This window comes from Eublepharis macularius, chromosome 17 (genome assembly GCF_028583425.1).
Source record: "Eublepharis macularius isolate TG4126 chromosome 17, MPM_Emac_v1.0, whole genome shotgun sequence".
In the NCBI taxonomy this organism is placed as follows: domain Eukaryota; kingdom Metazoa; phylum Chordata; class Lepidosauria; order Squamata; family Eublepharidae; genus Eublepharis; species Eublepharis macularius.
In genome coordinates this window covers 20,575,411-20,593,259 of record NC_072806.1, presented here as the reverse complement: position 1 = coordinate 20,593,259, position 17,849 = coordinate 20,575,411, and the positions used below count along the sequence as shown (strand labels likewise).

At 43.7% G+C, this 17,849-nt stretch overlaps 1 protein-coding gene across 1 annotated transcript; it reads right to left on the bottom strand.

Annotated features, from left to right (window-relative positions):
• Positions 1 to 237: 237 nt before the first annotated feature.
• LOC129345067 (S-adenosyl-L-methionine-dependent tRNA 4-demethylwyosine synthase TYW1-like) lies at positions 238 to 17,821 on the bottom strand. The gene is made up of 16 exons (XM_055002053.1): positions 17,713 to 17,821; positions 16,370 to 16,509; positions 15,264 to 15,386; positions 14,561 to 14,662; positions 13,223 to 13,417; positions 11,530 to 11,811; positions 10,217 to 10,339; positions 9,632 to 9,749; positions 9,387 to 9,439; positions 7,895 to 8,013; positions 6,969 to 7,078; positions 6,070 to 6,247; positions 5,358 to 5,493; positions 4,352 to 4,462; positions 3,069 to 3,236; positions 238 to 1,959 (listed from the first exon to the last, which is right to left on the bottom strand). The coding sequence occupies exons 1-16, from the start codon at positions 17,714 to 17,716 to the stop codon at positions 1,738 to 1,740; spliced, it is 2,184 nt and encodes a 727-aa protein (XP_054858028.1). The 5' UTR covers positions 17,717 to 17,821; the 3' UTR covers positions 238 to 1,737.
• Positions 17,822 to 17,849: the final 28 nt, after the last annotated feature.

The window sequence follows — 17,849 nt, the reverse complement described above, 5'->3', positions numbered from 1 at the left end:
ATGTTCACAAAAGCCAATTTTAAATTCAAGTTACATTTATTTCCTTTGTTTCTCTCACTTTTCTTCCTCCCTATGTTGGAACAAGTATTTCTGAAGAGGAGGAAGACATATAGACACAGACCTCATAGCACTAATAAGGCAGGGTTTTTAAGTGAGGATATTATTTTTGAAATACTAAGGCAATAATTTAAAAATAAAAAGAGTAAGGTAATTTAAAAAACACAAAGGCAGACAGGGTTCAATCCAGAATAGTGATGTTACATTCTTACATCCAGGGTTTTTTTAATTTTAAAAATACAAATGATACAAGCTCCAATCCTAGCTAATGATCTGTGCAGAAGGGGAGAAGAAGCTGTGTTCAGGTGGAGGCCTTTCCCCTATTTTCACTGCCACGTGTGGAAAGGGCAAGCTACTTTTCCACAGAAAAGAGCAGGTGCAGGAAATATATGCAAAATATCTCCAACTCTCTTCTTCATGTAGGCCCATGGCGGCGGCAGGACTGCAACCATGGATGTGAGTAGAAAATGAAGTAGTCCCGTTCTAATTATAAGTGGCTCTAAATAAATTAGGCATCTCTTTGATCAAACCCTGTGGACAATTGGTATGTTGGGCAAATGAACTAAAAAATATTCAGCCTCCATTCCCAAAGAATGTGCAACATCCATCTAAATGTGCCAACGATGCCAGACGCTGGAAATGCTGAGGATGGTCAAACTTTACATTGACTCAGGTAGGGGACCTTGGATTCTTTCCCTCTGATGCTTCTGGCTTCTCCGAAATACAAACCAAAGCTGCACGGCCTTGTTACAAGGAGCCTAGCATGCCCCACAGTATTATGAAAATGTTAATCGTGTTAACATTTTCATAACACTGTGTTAACACTTTGTTTTCATAAAGCCACAGACTCACCAAACTTCAATTCCCAGAATTCCAAAGCTGGTAAGCAAACGATCCCTGGTAGTTATACTGGTTTTAACTATGGCAGGCCTTTAGAAGTTGACAATGTTCAAATTTACACCTTTCAGGGGCCGAGTCAAGTTTAAAAAATGGGGCGGGGGGGGGACACATCTGGAGTTTGTTGAGCTATGTTGGGCCAGAAACTGCCAAACTTTCTCAAGATCTGCAGTGGGTGTAATGGCTAAACTAAGCTAGGTGCAACCAGTACTAGTCTCAATACAGGTCTCCATCCAGAGGAACCATGGACACAGGTCCAAGAGGGGTGTGCAAGTAGTGCTTATTTTCTACTGCAACGGCATCTTCCTCCAAAATTCTAGCTTCATTTTGAGGTGTGTCAGCCATCTTAGGACATGGCAACTGGGAAACATTAAGGGGTAGAGACACCCCCCCCCAAAACCCCAGGATGCCTGTGTGAATCGGACACTCACAGACCCCAAAGAACACTGGCGACTGACTACGTGGCGAAAACTTGTCCCCATTCAAAAAAGACTCTTCAACTGCAACAGTGCAGCGAACAGAACGAGCAGCGGTAGTCGTCAAAGGCAACCAGAAGCGCAAAGATTTAGTTGCTTTAAGAATGACAAAATCTGTCGCCCCTGGCCTTTCAAAAAATATGTTACTCATCAGTCTCTTTGGGGTAGATTAAAAAATAAGTTAAAAAAAATCAGCGTTTGCAAGCAGAGACAGAAAGAAACAAAACCACATTCATTTCCCCTGTGGCTGTCAAGGCACTCCCAGAATCTATCAAGAACAGGTCCAAAGAGCTCATTTCTTAAGATGTCAGCACCCTGAGATGTCCTTTGTCTTGTTCTTTCGTTGAAATCTCGTGTCCTGTGGGTCAAAGCCCCGTTCCCTGGCCCCAAACACTGCCCAGGGGGGAGTCTGAGCCATGTAGTCGGCTGAAGTGAATGTCGCAGCCCCCCCAGTCTGTTCATACTCATGGACCAGATCTTGGAAGCGATCGTAGTTGATCCAGGTGTGCCACTCTCCGTCAATCTTGAACTGAAAAAGAAACAGATGTGAAGCTTGCAACCTTTAAAAATATTAAGAACTGGGAAACAAATTGTGGGAGAAACAGAGCCGGACCACCAGAAAGCACACCTGAAATGGACTCAAGTCCTGGTGCCAATTATTGAGGAGTTTGAGAGGGAACTGAGATTCTGATCCCACTGATATGTGTTTTTATTACTTTTAAGTAGTATCCTGTTTTCTTTATTTACTTCGTTTATACCAGGTCTTGACAAATGTTCTTCGGCTCTAAGAGCCTGCCCCCAAATTTAGGAGCTCGACTCATTTCTCAGCCGTCAGGGTTTTGTATTTTAAAGACTATATTTTCTAGTTATTGTTACCACAAAACCTAATAAACTCTTCACAATTTCTCATAATTTTATTAAGGGTATGTCAAAAGTGTTGTATCATGAGGTAACTCCAGTTGTCATCACCGTAATAAAAAGCTATTCTTTAACCCTAACCTAACTTCTCCCCAATTTCTAGTAATTACATTTTTTTAAAGCTCCATTTAATTAAACACTAGAAGCAGTATAGAAAGCAACTGGTTAAGAAAGAAATTCATCTACCACCATTAAATGATGTAAAGATAACTAATAAACAAGCACTGACAAAAAATTCACACACGTTTTATGTCATACAACAGAACATTCTGCAGTGAATTTATAAATAAGTTGTATTTCTACAGAGGATAGCTAAGAGGCACTAAAATAAAATCACTGCTGAAAATATTAGGCGCAGCAATGAAATTTTTAGGTGCCATAGTGACCAGGCACCTGGGATTTGTCAAGCCCAGATTTAAACCCCACCCTACCGTTTTCCCCAGTGGGGACCCAAAGTGGTTTACATTGTTTCCCTTTCCTTTGTTTTATCATCACAACTACCCTGGGAGGTAGGTCAAGCTAAGAACATGCAACTGACCCAAAGTTACCATCAAGTTAAAATGAGATGATATAATTTCCATTCTTAGCCGCAGTAGCTCAATGAAACCTCCATATTTAAAATAAATGAAAGCTGCAGTGTCCCTAGTATCAAATCCATTGCATTTTCTGCATGGAAACACAGAATGCAAAAGCGTGTGCAGGGCAGACATGAACCCCTACCTTCTTGTGAGCAACCAGGAGGCAGTTGGAGTGCTCGTGCTCGCAGGCAATTTCATAGTCTGGGAGAAGATCTGCCAACTCCTGGACGAAATGCACCACCTCTTCATGCCATGGAACATTGGCCATGGTCAGGCTGCTTGCTGAACTCTCCCCACAGTAAGTCACTCCCTGTTGAACATGTGTTAAAACAGCTATTGCTACTCTTGCTGCGAGTTTCCCAAAACTTCTACAGCAGCTTACAAATCAATACATAAAATTCAAAACAGAAGACAGCACTGGAGTATCAAAAGGTAAAAGCCAATGGCAGCCAACATAAAACCAGATCAATGCATTTAAAAAAAAACACACAAAACAATAGTTACATCACATTTTAAAATGGGCATCATGCTACCAAAATATATATAATAAACAAATCAGTGTCCATTAAGTTAGTTGGGGGAGGGGGGCTAACTTTTTACAGGTCATTATTTACTCTTAATAGAAAAAACAAATCTTAAGAGTTATAAATACTACTTAAGACCTATAGGTCAGAGGAGTAGAGAAAGAAAGAAAAAAAGAAATCTTAAGAGTTCAAAGTAGCATAGCAAAAAAAATCACAACACATGAAGGTTTAGCAATTGAAAATATTTTTAAAAACCCATAAAAATCCATACAGTGAAACTGCAAGATCAAAAAATGTGAGACCAGGGGGGGAAATTCAGTATCCCTCCCAACCTGGAGACTAACTGCAAAAAGCTAACTGGAACAGAAAAGGTTTTCATCTTTCTACATGAGTGCCAGTGTAGCTAATGTTGGGCCAGGACAAGGAACTAGATTCAAATCCCCATTGAAGCTCAGAATGATGTCAGGTGAGGCATTCTTTCACAGCCCACCCTCCCTCACAAGGAACGAAGATGAACGGAAGAAGGGGAGACTCTTGTATTACACAGGGCAGGGATAAGACTCTGATAAAGGAAACTTTTTCACTCTTTTGCTTTGAGCTGCAACAACTCTTCAGATCTGTCATGACATATTAACAATCTAGTCTGGAAAGTCTCAGAGTCATAAGAAGGTGCCTGTGGGTGGATCACAGCCAGAGCAGCAGATGTTCAAAGTTGCCTGGGGCAGGAAGAATGAGTTGCGTGGTTCCCAGGATCTCACGCCATACAAAGCTTCCCTCACTCATCACCCACTGAATACCCCAGAAAAGAGTTCACTTGGGCGAACGCACAGTTACACGAGACCAAGCAGGACAGGTTTGACTGTTTTGCAAAGGGGAACCACCCTAACAGTCAACAACTGACCTTCACCTCGATGAAATCTGGTTTGCCAAGAGACACCAACTCAGAATAAGCCTGAAGTTCCTCCACGTTCCAGGCTTTCACCAGAGTTAGCCTATAGACGGTGCGTTGTTGCTGCAAAAGGAACGGACGATTTGAATTAAATTGCTTGGTACAGAAGGACACAAAATGACAATCGGGGCTATGGGCTGGAACCAACCGGGGGAGATGTAATTTCTGACAATTCCCCCTTCCTGCTGCAGACCCCCAAATTGCCTCTTGTGCAATTCCAGTAAATAGCATTTCAGGGAGATCAACGAGGTGCAGTGTGTGTAGAGCATGGCTGGTAAAAATACGTTCTGCTGATGAAAGTAACTTCCATCAGTTGAACTAACTTCCATCAGTCTAGATCCACACTACATTTCCCTCCTCTTAAGGTGGAATATAGGACTACCTGCAGCAGAATTAATAATCCAGTTTTCATTTAAAACATCAAAAGAAGCAAGTTTCTGGCCCTCAGGGCAGCACAAAAGTGCAGTCTTTCCTGTTGCACAAGGTACAAGGGAGACTAAGGGTTGGATCCAGACTCAACTTTCCATCAGTGGAATGGAACTTTCCTGCTTCCACCCTCCTGCTAAAGCCTGCTGATCTCCATGAAATGCTGCTACTGTGGGTTAGGAAGACTCTGAAGAATGACAAGAGGGGGGTCTGCAGGAGGAAGGGGGTGCTGACAGTAATTGCTCCATGCCTTCTGTTAAGGAGGAAGTTTAATCTGGATCCAACCCCATTGGCACATGCAGAAATACACAGCACAGCACTCACATAAGAGGAAATGCCCACGTTCTTGGGCAACCAGGAGATTACAGTTGGATGCTTATGCTAAGGAAACTGAAATCTTATATTAGCCTGGATAGGAAGGACAATACATTGTAGCTAATTCTCAAAAATAAAAGGCACTGAGCCAAACCGCAGTCAGTTATGCCACCTTTCCTGTCTCTACTTGTGAAGCAAACTCACTCGAACTTCATACCTTCTCAGCCAAAGCCTTTAAGCTCTCCAGGAACCTCTGCCAGAAGTCTTTGAAGAGGGGCCGATCAATCTTCTTCAGACTGTCTTTGGTGCTGGCATCCACACTGACATACAGCTGAGTCACTGGTTCGAGGTTCCTTTTGGGAGGAGGAGAAAGAAAACCTTAAACCTTTCTGGACATTGTACTCCCTAGGAAATTTTTGGGAAGGGCGTCCTATGAAAACAACAACAGTTGCTTCCAAACATCTGAGATGGAAAAGGTGGGCCAATAGCTAAAGATAGCCCTCTACACCATCCAGAAACGATTCCCCAAAAACAAACCTTTTCCACCCCCTGCTATCCGAGATCCTTCTAACTGTAGATGCCTGGGACTGAATCTGGAACTTCTGAATATATCAGGCAAACGCTCTGCCACTGAGCTATAGCGCCTCCTTGTTTCAACCGGAATACGTGAAGCTGCCTTATACAGACAGATCTTCCAGCTCAGTATTGACTGGCAGCATCATCTAAGGCCTCCAATATGAGGCCTTTCCCAACACTTGCTTCCAAAGATTCTTCCACTGGAGAAGCTGAGAATTTGAACACAGTACCTTGTAAATGTAAACCAGCCAATGAGCTACAGTCCCTCCCTGTTTAGACAGGAACGGTGCTCTTTTGCACCCCTGAAATACTGAGCTGTGACAATCACTAAGAAGACGCTTTCATGATCTCACCTTATCTCCACTGGGAACTGTGCATTCGTAACAAGAAAGCTTGAAATGTTATGGCCATGCAAAAGCCTTAGGAATCGGTTAATTTCAGGGTACATGATGGGCTCCCCAACCAGAGACAGCGCGCAGTGCTTGGGAAGCATCCCTTCTTCCAGGCGATCGCCCCTCACTCCTGGAACACCTGCAAAATAGGGCAGGGAAAGCATCATTTAAAGATAAGATGACAGTGGTGATGTCTGTCTACCCACCTCTTAGATTTTTATCCCACTTTCCAATAGTTCACTGTTCTTCCCTTCTCCATTTTATTTTCACAACAACCCTACAAAGGAGAGAGAATTTCTCATCCAAAATCACCCAGTAAGGTTCATGGCTGAGTGTGAATTCGAACTTGGGTTTCCCCAGTTCTGATCTGATATAGTAACCCGCCTCACTGCTAAAACAAAGCATACTTTCTTCGTCAGAGCTACATTTAAATCATCATTCCTGTGAAAATTGACACAGATTGAACCAGTGAAACCATACATATTTATAACTTCTTTAATCAAAAGGTAGCACGAAGTCACTGTGATCATAAAACAAAATGAAGACCTTCTAGGAGATAAGCTAATGTTACGTCTGTAACGACCAAAGGATGGCCAACTCCTGCCAAGAAGGGGAAGAATAAGGATAAGGAGAGAGAAGAGTGGGAGGAAATTAGCTGAAACAGCACTTTTCTTGGGCCACTCTGGTGAAGGAAGGAAGGAAGGAGATTGGTTCTCTTCTCAATGGAAGTATGAGGCCAAAGGAGAATTAGAAGGAGTCTCATCAGCTGCAGATGCCTGCAATGACTGTCAGAAGCTACAGCCACTACAGGCATTCAAAGGCTCTCATAAGGGTTATTGTGCTAAGCTGCTGCACACTACCTTTAAATTGTTTGATCAAGTTCTGGTGATTCTCAATAGCCTCCTGCAAGATCATGTCAGGCTGGTCCATCTTCCACCGCCACTCTGTGCCCACAGGATTGGTATGGTGCCTGAAAATAATTTTGTTTTAATGTAGTCTCTCTCACACACATAAGAGCAGCTTTGTCAGGTCAGACCTAAAGTCCATCTAGTACACCATCCTGCTTCCATCCATGGTCAACTAGATCCTGCAGATGCAAATGAACTCTTATGATACTCTGTTATAATAATTTGGGTCACTCAATTAAATCGAGATGCAAAACTCAGAGCAGTCAAAAGGGGTCCTTCACACTAAGAATAATTAACTCCATGGCCACAGGCTGCAGTGAAGGCCATCAGCTCAAAAAGGAGGATAAGACACAGTCAAGGGGACAGAGATTTATCAAGATCTATTGGCCATGACAATTAGAATGGAACCTCCATATTCTAGTGGCAGTCTACCTCTAAATATCAGTTAATAGGTGATGGCAGGGGGGAAGTGGTGTGAGAGGGCTATTAACTTCTTGACATACTTGTACTTCCTGGGGGCAACTAGCTGGTCACTGTCAGAGGCAGATTGCTGATGGCCCCTGGGCACAATTCTGTAGAGATGTAAATGTTTAGATATATCCACCCCACCGCATACACTCACATCATGGAACGTGTGGATTCTGATAGCAACGTGGGTTAATTTTTATGAAACACTGGTTAGGCAAAAGCAGTTTCCCACCACCCCACCATGGCGCTTTGCTGTGGCACAGCCAAATGCTTTTTGCCTGGCCAGCACTATGCTGAAATCAGGCATCAAACCCGGGCAATGGAGGAGGTACCCTCAATGCTGCCTGTTCAGCGGAGGGCTTGGGCCATCTAGCTCTTGACATTTTTCTCTTGGATTTTCAACTCTTTACCTCCAACAGAAGACACATTTATTGGCACAAGCCAAGCTCGGCGTGGTCTCCATGCAGCGGTGGCTTTCGATGCCGTAAAAGGTGTGTTTGTAGCAGCCTCCTCTTCCTCGAAGCATCGACTGGCAGCAGAGAAGAAAAATATCAATGGATGTTCAAAAGGGGTTTTCAGTACCACCACCCACTCTGCTCCTGGAACAGACCACTTCTAGAGCTGAGACTTTGGCTAACAGCCCTGCATTGGATCCACTGAGGACAAATTACCGGTGGAGTTCCATAGCTAGGCCTCCAGGTGTTTCATTTGGCTCCAATAAGCAGCTGCAGCCTCTCCCCCCGCCCCGCCCCAATATGGATCAGGGCCACAGGGCTGGGGAAGGGGAGAGTTAACTATTCTCTGCTACATTATCCCCAATCAAAAATGCATGGCCTTTCCCACCCACAGGCAGCTTTACGCCCCAAGTAGGGGAGAAAAGGTGGGTCCTCCTATATGGCTCCTGCAAACCAGTGCAGTGTAGTAGGATTTTAGAGATCTGGGCTCAAGTCCCCAAATCAGCTATGACACTCACTGGGAGATATCAGGCCTGTCGTTCTCTCAGCCTAGCCTACCTCACAAGGTTGTTGGAAAACATGGCGTGAGAACCCAGTTGCCAGCCTGAGCTCCTTGGATAAAAAAAGTGCAGGGAAGTAACACTCCAGGGAGGGGCAATTTCTATCAGGGAAACAGTGTGGTTGGCAGGAGGAGTTAACTCTGTCTTTTTTCCTTTTTATTAGAAACAGTTTATTAGAATTTTTATTTTTAAAAAAATAACTAACAGAACAAAACAACAAATAACAGAACAAAGAATAACAACTAACAGAGAAAGAAAACAAAAAAGAGTAACTATATAAGCTAAAAGGAGGCTTCAGATTTTCTCTTCAACAGATACAAGTATAATTACAAAATTTTTCTCTTACTCTATGTTTACAAAGAAAAGCTCTTTTTTCTATTGTCCAAATTGCTTATTCAGCTACAGATCATCAAATCATTATCATCCGTTTCATGCAAAAGTTCTAGAAGAGGTTTCCAAATCAGCAATAAATGAACATTGTCTTTTCTCTAATCAGTGAACTAAAGTTTAATCATTGTTGCAAACTCCAACAACTTCACCAACCATTCTTCTATTGCAGGCAATATTGGATTCTTCCACTTTTGCACCTGTGAGTTAACCCTGCCTTTCCCAGCCCATATTGGGCTTTCACAGGTGCCACTTTTGGCAACCGCTTCTTAGGCCCAAACCTCATATTGACATTACAGAACGCTGATGTGATCTGTCACTTGATGCACAGTTGGATGTAGCCGTCGAACGGCATCCCTAGAATCTATCACGTATTTATCCTGCCCTTCCTCTCCAAATTGCTCCGGCTAGCTGATGCGGGTCTCCAATTAAAAAAAAAAAAAGAAGAAGCAGATGACAACCAGCATACAAATAAGAATCGTCTGGAAAAGAACAAGCACCTTAGTCCACCGACAAAGCTTCACCCCAGAGTGGCTCCCGATCAACCTGTAACCTGGATGGAGAGAGGTTTGGGAGAGGGGGGTTAGTCCAAGAGAACCTAGCTGCACAATACTTCCAGCTAGAGTACAGAGCATTCTAATTAGTAGAAACCAATAATGATGGAAACTCAGTCTAGAGCAGCCAACTTGATTTCCCCTGATTTATTTGCCACCTCACGCTGCAGTTACAATGACGGGTCCTTCACCTTGCTTCATGAGAGCATCTCGAAGAGCTGGTGTGATCATCTCGCGCCGCTCATCCTCCCTGGAGATCTGCTGTGAGTCATCTTTTTGGGAAGCCTCTTCATCCAGTTCACGCTCTCTCTGTATTGCAAAAAAAAGAAACCCAATAGGATTGTTGTCTTTAGACAGATTAATGATGTTAAATAGATGAAATAAAACCTTCTGATTATTTGACAGGTGGCAGATTTTTTTTAAAAAAATTCAAATACCCGTGAAAAAAGCTGGCAAGAACCTTTGTAGAAGAGGCATTCCCTTCACCTCACCCACAGCCATCTCCCAAAGGAAGGAATGCCTCTTCTAAGATGACACTTATACACACACAAGCCCCATCTGAAAACAAAGAAGAGCTGCTTTTGCTTCAGAATTACCATTTTTACTCAGATGCAAATTTAATCAGTAGTGCATACACTAAAACTTGCATGATTAAACAATTAAGATTTTTTTTTTACACAAGAGCCTTGATGGGAAGATGCAGAGCAGATGCAACTTGTACTCCACAAAAACTAACACCGAGGGCAAGAAGTGGACTGAGACGTGCTGGCAGTCACCTGGGCTTTCTTCATGTGGCCCACCATCTTCCCCAGATCCTCCACGTCAACGACAGGGTTTGCAACGTCTCCTTCCTCACTGCCGGATTCCTCCTCACTTGTGGTTTCAAACAATTCTTCCTCCTGCATAAAGGACCAATGGAGAGAAAGGAGAGTACTCGGGACTCGGGCTTTAATCCTCTGATTAAAAAGCTTATAGCCAAGATTCCTGAACAGCAGGCAGAGCATTAAAGTCCTTGGCCATGCTTCCAAAAGCAACATCCAGAGAGTGCTGAGAAACAGCTCAACCTGGGAAAGCTGGGTTCGAGATCCACCTTGGCTATAGGCAAAACATCAACCCCTGGTTCCTAAAACCCTACCTCAGAAGGGGTGTGTGGTAAGGGCCGACCAGGAAGCTGACTTCTACCAATTCAGCCCATTGGTATGCCCAACTCAATCTTAACTACTTAGCCATTTTCTAGGGTTTCCAGCTGAGGAAGGTCTTTTCCCAATACCCGAGATTCTGTCGCTAGCAACGCCAAAGGGAACCTGGAATGTTCTCTAGGCCAAGTAGGTGCTCCAGCACTGAACTATGGCCCTTCTATATTATGCTGAATTTGGACCATTTGTCCATTTAGGCCTGTGTCGTCTGCTCGGTCTATAGGTGGCTCTCTGGGATCTTAACCTCCATAGTGAGCCTGATCTCATCAGATCTCAGAAGCTAAGCAGGGTCGACCTTGGTTAGTAATTGGATGGGAGACCTCCAACGAAGACCAGGGTTGCAGAAGCAGGCAACAGCAAGCCACCTCTGTTAGTCTTTTGCCATGAAAACCCCACCAGGGGTCACCATAAGTCAGCTATGACTTGAGGGCACTCTCCACCATATTGAGGCTACAACCTCTGGATAGCAGTGCTAGGAGGGAAGGCCTTGGCCTCTGTGCTCTCCAGAGAAACTAAATGGCCACTGTGAAACAGGATACTGAACTAGATGCATCACTGGTTTGATCCAGTAGGGTTCGGCTTATGTTCTTAAACAGAAAAGGGTCTCTCTTTTACTAGCCAGAGGTTGATCCCTAGGACCACTACTGCTGACCCACAGCCTCTCTAGATTAGAAGGTATCTTACAGTGCAATCCAAAGAAGAGGTACTCCAGTCTAAGCCCATTGAAGTCAATGGGCTTAGACTGGAGTAATTCTGCTTAGGACAGAGATCCAGCTAACCCTGCCCTGTCTCTTCTGACTGGCCCTCCAGGGTCTTGGGGAGAGAAAGGTCTTTCCCAATTTCGGCTACTTGAGATCGTTGAATTGGAACTGCTGGGGACCAGATCTACATACCTCCTTCTCCTCTTGCTTCGAGGCCCTTTGCTCTTGGTCCGATGTTTCATGGCTCGCCTTCCTTTTGGACCTGCATCTGCCTTTCTTGCATCTTCCACTACAGGGTTTCTTCTGCCCTTTGCAAAGGGCCTGGAGCCGGGTGAGGAACTTAGCTTTCCAGGCTTCAAAGTCAGCTTCAATGCTGCCGTGCTTGCTCTTAGCAACATTGCTGTCTCCCTTGGCACAGGACAGGATGCGGCTGGCACCCAGCATCCAAAGCCACCTGTCAATACTTCGGCCCACCTACAGCGCCCCCAGACAAGAAACACAGACAAGCTGAAGACAAACTATGCTTGGTGCACAGCTGAGCATATTTTAACCACGCACGTATTATTTCAGAATCCTCCACTGCTCTGATTGTAAACAAAGCCATTTACTCAGTGACAAGAGACGGATGAAGAGGGCCCTATTTGAGCAACAAGTAACTCAGATACTAGGATGTGTTTATGGTTTTGGTATACTGGGGTCTGAGAAAAATCCTTAAATTGTTTTTTTTTTGTAGCAAGAAAAATTAAATTCTGCAACCTGCATAAATTAAGCAGAATTTGCAGAATTTTCAGGACACTGCAGCTCCGCCTCTGCTCACTGGAAATCTTGTTCAGCCACAGGTGCCTCAAATTTTAAAAAGTAATTAAATGGGGGATTCTGTACCCAGTGCCACTTTCCGAAGGGGTCCTGCACAGAATTAGGGAGGTTGATCTCCTTTGCACAGAATTGTTTTAAGGAACTCCTTATATTTAGCCTGGAGAGGAGTTTTTGAGGCATGTGTTTTTCAGATTATTGGACACATTTCAGAAGGAATGAAAATCTTGTGGAAATATTTTTGCAGATGGTCCACAGAGACAGGAATAGTCCAACAATGGGCTGTAGAAACTTCTTTCTTAGTTTCTAGAAGAAGTTGGGAAAGGACTTAGGGAAGATTCCCATCTCTTAAAAGCAGAATGGCAGTCTAGGGATGGACTCTAAATTGTTATTAATTTTGTAAAATACTTATACCCTGTTGCTCCTTTGCCTATTACTCTCAAGGCAGCTTTCAACAGTTACTAAAATATCACATTAAAAAAACAATTAATAAAACAACCAAAATCCGTACGAGACCAAATCAGCAACCAAATCTAACAACACACATAAAACCACCATAACAGGCCCAGGACTGGGAAGATCTTGCTTCATATCCCCTAACCCAGCTATGAAGCTGACTGGGCAAACTAGGGCCTCGGCCCTACGTTGCAAAGTTGTTGTGAAAATGAAGAGGAGGGGAGAACTGCATACATTGGGAGGAATGTTGAGAGAAAGGATAGGACTAAAACGAGACAGAGATCCGTTTTTTTATTTTATTGTGCCACACCAGCAACTAATAAGGAAAGGTTAGGGGGGAAACTCAACAAGAAGTCAGCAATAACACGCTCAACAAAAAAACAAGGGAAACAAAGTAACGTTTTGGCCTGGCGCCTAAAAGCTTAGATGCCTGATAAGCCATCAGGAGCAAACTGTAGTCCAGAGAAAGTCTTGCAGCTAGTGCCCATCTGTCCTATTTCAGACAGCAGAGGGAGCCTCAGCAAGCGCTCAGTAGCTGGTTTGTATTTCTGGGCAAGTGCACATACGAACAGACACCTCTTAGAATCAACACCTGAGTTAAGAATGATGCACTCACCGTGTTGTAGTGGTCAGCGTACAAGGAATTGCCCAGCCCAAAGACGGCATACTGCAAACCCTTCAGATACTTCTTGCCAACTCTGAAGTCATTTGCAGCCTCTTCCAGCCACTTGCAGAACCACGCAGCGTTGTCCGTTGGCTTCCCGTCCGTGTACGTGGCCACTAAGAACACACAGACATTCTTTCCAGTTGTCTAAAGAGATGACAAAAGGAAGAGAGTCTTTCAGCAGCAGCCCAGCCCTTCATGAGCTTGGACAAAAGCTGTTCAGAGCTGAGAATGCACCAAAGTCATCTCCACCCTCCCTCCAACAGCAACACAACTGGTGCTTTACTCACTCACTTGCTGTTTAAGAATGTCTGTAGAGCACAGGGCTTTAAGACAAATAGCATCACAACTGCCAGAAGGTTAAAAGGGCAGACACTTTACAGAGTTTGAGAAGATAGGTTGCTGCCCCAAGGAGCTTACAGTCTAGAATTGGCATAAGGGAGACTGGGGCAGAACTGGCTCTGCAGGTTCCTCGTCCTGTCATCAGGGATGGGGAATTCTGACTCAGGCCTCAAGCTGCTAGAACAGAAAGAGTATTTCATTCTCTATATTTGTTTCTTAAGACTCTTTTCTTAGTTAGGACGCTCGGGCTTACCCTGGGCATAGAGAAGACTTGGGAATCTTGCCCCTTTGAGCAATCTAGATCTAGGCAGAAGCCTCCTCACCTTTGACTCCCAACTCAGTAAGCATCAGCCTGAGTGCTGATCCCAAACAAATTTCATAAAAGAAAAAAAATTATCTTGACTCATATTTCCAGTCACTGATTACAAAAGGGAAAGGCACATGGTCGAGCAAAGAAAAAAATCTTTAGTCCTACTCTGCTGTTCTAACTACCAGATCACATAAGCTACAGAAATGCCACAGGAACCCCGCCCTAAAAAGGAATGGCAACTTTTTTCCCCACTGCGACGGCAGCATCCTTTCAAGGTAAGTTGCACTGTTCAGTTTTGCTCTATGTGCAACTGTTAATGGCACAAGAGCCTCAAGAAAGAAGGAAACAGACAGCTCTTAACATGCCTCTGAATCCCATTATTCGGGAGAGGGGTGTCTCCGGGAGGAAAAAGAGAGCCAAGGTAGTCTGACAGTTAAAGAGCTGAACTAGGATCTGGAAGACGCAGGTTCAAATCCCCACTCTGCCATAGATGCTCACAGTCAGCCTAAGTTACATTACAGGGTTGTTGTAAGAATACAACAGAGGGGAGAACAATTTTTTAAGATGCTTTGTTTCCCCCCATTTGGAATAAAAAGAAGGTATAAATGTCTAAATAAACACATTTTTAAAACGCAAACCTCGTCTGCCAGGGAGTCGTCTGGGTCATAATCTCTCATGTCAATGACTTCTGCCGGCATATTAAGACAGGACACGGCATCAGCGAGAGTGGATGCAAACCGCTGTAACAGAAAGCAAAACCAAACCGATTCATAACAATAAAAAACTGTTTATTTGTGGAAGGCTAGGTGGAGATCTGACGAGCCAGACCAGGCCAAGTGATTTTGGCTTCTGGCTGCACCACACAAGCCTGGCAGACAAACTTAGAATCTATTCATATAGCACTAAAACTTGGAGTCAGCTATGAAACTGATTGGCAAGAGGTTCAGGGCAGAAAGAAAAGAAGCTCTTTTGTACAAAATGTGAAATTAGCATATGCAACTCATGGCGACAAGATGATGACTAAACACACAGAATAAGAGGATAGAGAGGTTCAAGGAGAAAAGCTCTATAACTAGCTCCCAATACAATATAAAGTGGTAGTGAAAATGGTAGTGAAATGGAACCATCATGTTCCGAAGCAGTGTGTCAGCTACTGGTAGACAAAGAATAGGAGAGAACTGCTACCTTCATGCCCTCCTTGTTGGAAGCCGGAACACTGGACTAAGATCTGTCAAGGAGAAGTTCTGATGCTCTTACTGGACCTGAATCCTGCTCTTCTACTACAAACCAACATTGTTACCCACCGGAAACTCTCTCTCATTAGTTTAACCCAACACTCACCTGTGCTGTTCCAGTCTGAGAGCCATAGAAAATTTTCACCCCTGTTACATGGATGTCCCCAATTTGTTTTTTTGGAATATCATCTTCAGTAACTGTGGAAAACGTCTGGAGATGCTTTAAATTCTACAAATTAAACCAGAGTAAAAAAGATGGTAGAGCTCCTATTGTCAAATCTCACTCAAATCAACCTAATTGAAACACTCAGTGGTTAGCCAGCATCCTGGGAGCTGCACAAGACACAGCTTTTGCCAAGGTGGCTTCCTAGCTAAATCCAAATCTGTTCCTGTCCTGCTAAGCACATGTGACTCAAGGAAGGGAAATAGAGATGAATCTTAAACTGCTGCTGGATGACAACTGAAGTGAACAAAAATGCCTAACATGTTTGGACAATATTCCTTTTCTAAGATCAAGATCAGTTTTAACACATATCTGAAGGGCTGCCAACTCCCAGACAAACTTGCTCATGTGCCAAGATCTCAATCAAAACACGTTTGAAAGCCTAGGCCATTGCAGGTTAAGTGATTGGTGATGGTGAGGAGACATTTATTTACATTTTTACACCATGCTCTCCCATTTCAATGCTCTCAAAGCAGTTTCTAAAGAATAATTAGTAAACAGTAAACAAGCCCATACAGATCCAAAGTTAAAACAATGAAACAGAGCATTTCAAAGTTCTTTTTAAAAGCCAGTTGCTAAGCTAAACAGTCAACAGATTCATTTTCCAAATCCCCAGCAGAAGAAAGTGTTACAGCCCTTCTAGAAAGTTACAAGAGAAGGAAGTCCTCATGCCATAGCTCAAGAGTCAAATGGCCATCCATAAAAACCCAGACTCTAACATGGAGCCACATATTAGTAGCACTCAGTGTGGTCTAGTTTGACCCTTAAATACTGTTGTAAGCCATCCTGAGAATCCAGCATAGGATAAAAGAACAAGGTAATATGTAAAATGAAGTGGCTCAATGGGGCCCAGCAAGTTAGCTCTAGAGAACTGGACCCCAAAGCAGTCTGTCTGCTTCAATTGAACAATAAAATGCACTTGGTGGCTATTGTGGCTTGTCTAACTTGGGAAAATCCTGACACCCATGACGTAAGGAGGGCCAAAATACCTGCTTTTTGGCTTTTGTGATGAACTGGATGCAGAGCCAGAGGCTGATTCCAAAAGCAGCACAGGAGTAAATGTAAAATCTGTTCAGCCACAAGGACATCAGCTGAGCACCAAGGCCATTCCAGGTCTCCATGGGCACGTCTGAAAAAAGAAAAATCAAAGCCACTCTTCAAAATTCTCAGAGATGCTTTCTGATCATAGTAGAGGTTTTTTCCTAGTTAATGTTGCCATGAAGCCTCCAGTTTTCTGGACTTCCTCTCCCCCCTTCCACTAAGATCAACTCTTCTTTGTCTGTCACATGAATCTCAGAAAATGAAATTGGGTCTACCTACAATACAACGGCTGAACACCAGCAGAAAAAGAGCAGGACTGGGTGTAATGCCACATAATCCCATCTCCATTACTGTAAACTGGCAGCCTCAGAGAAACCAGCCACTCCCTTTATCTAGCTCTGAGACCATTCATCAAAAGCACTTTGAGAAAAAGGATCTGGCAACCTTAGCACTCCCATCATTGAAAAAAATTGAAACCTGCAATCGCTGCATTAGCTTTCTCTGTGAAAAAGATTTTCATTCAAACTGATCTAACTTTGACTATGGAATTCTCTTATGCCATAGTCAGTGTGCTAACAACAACTGTATTTATATAGCATTCTTCCAGATAGATTAGGGCCCCACTCAGAGTGGTAAACAAAGTCAGTATTATTATTATCCCCACAAAAGAGATGGGGCTGAAAGGAGTAGCTTAAAAAGGCCACCTGCTAAGCTCATATCAGTAGTAGGTTTCAAACCAACAGAGAGTTTATTTGTAACCCAACCAGTTGGCATTATGTTACAGCAGATCTCCCATTACCTCCACTTCCCCTGGAAAGAGGAAGGGGGAACAGCTGCATCTGAATCGGAGTGGATGCACGAGGGCTTACTTCCAGGCAAACATGGAGAGGACTGAGCAACAATCCTATGTACTGGGAATAAGGAATGTCCATTGAACTTAATGGCACAGAATCACGCTTAAAAACCAAGTAAGCATAACGAAACGCCACTGAATCCAGCATACTTTCTTCCCCAGTAAACACAGAGAGGATCAGACGGAGAGATAACGCACAACTTACAATATAAGAAAACCTAACAAAATGCTTCCATTTTTTTTAAACCCGCGAAATTGTTTACAACCTACATTGAGCAATAAGAGCCACTAGGACTTCCTTCCAAGGAGACATGTAGCACACAGAATCGTTGGGCATGAGTTATTTGCACACTTACTCAGGGGTAAGCAAGCCCCAATGACTTACTCCAAGTAAACCTGCCCAGGATAAGGCAGCTCCCTCCCACACCACCTTTTTACCCATGTCTTCGGATGCAATCCTCAACAGCCTAAAGCACCACAATCCGTTCCAAGATGCCTGGCGCAAGAAGCTACTCCTGAGTAACTCTCCCAGCACATCCAAACCAGCTCATGAGGGCAGCCATCTTGCTTCGTGA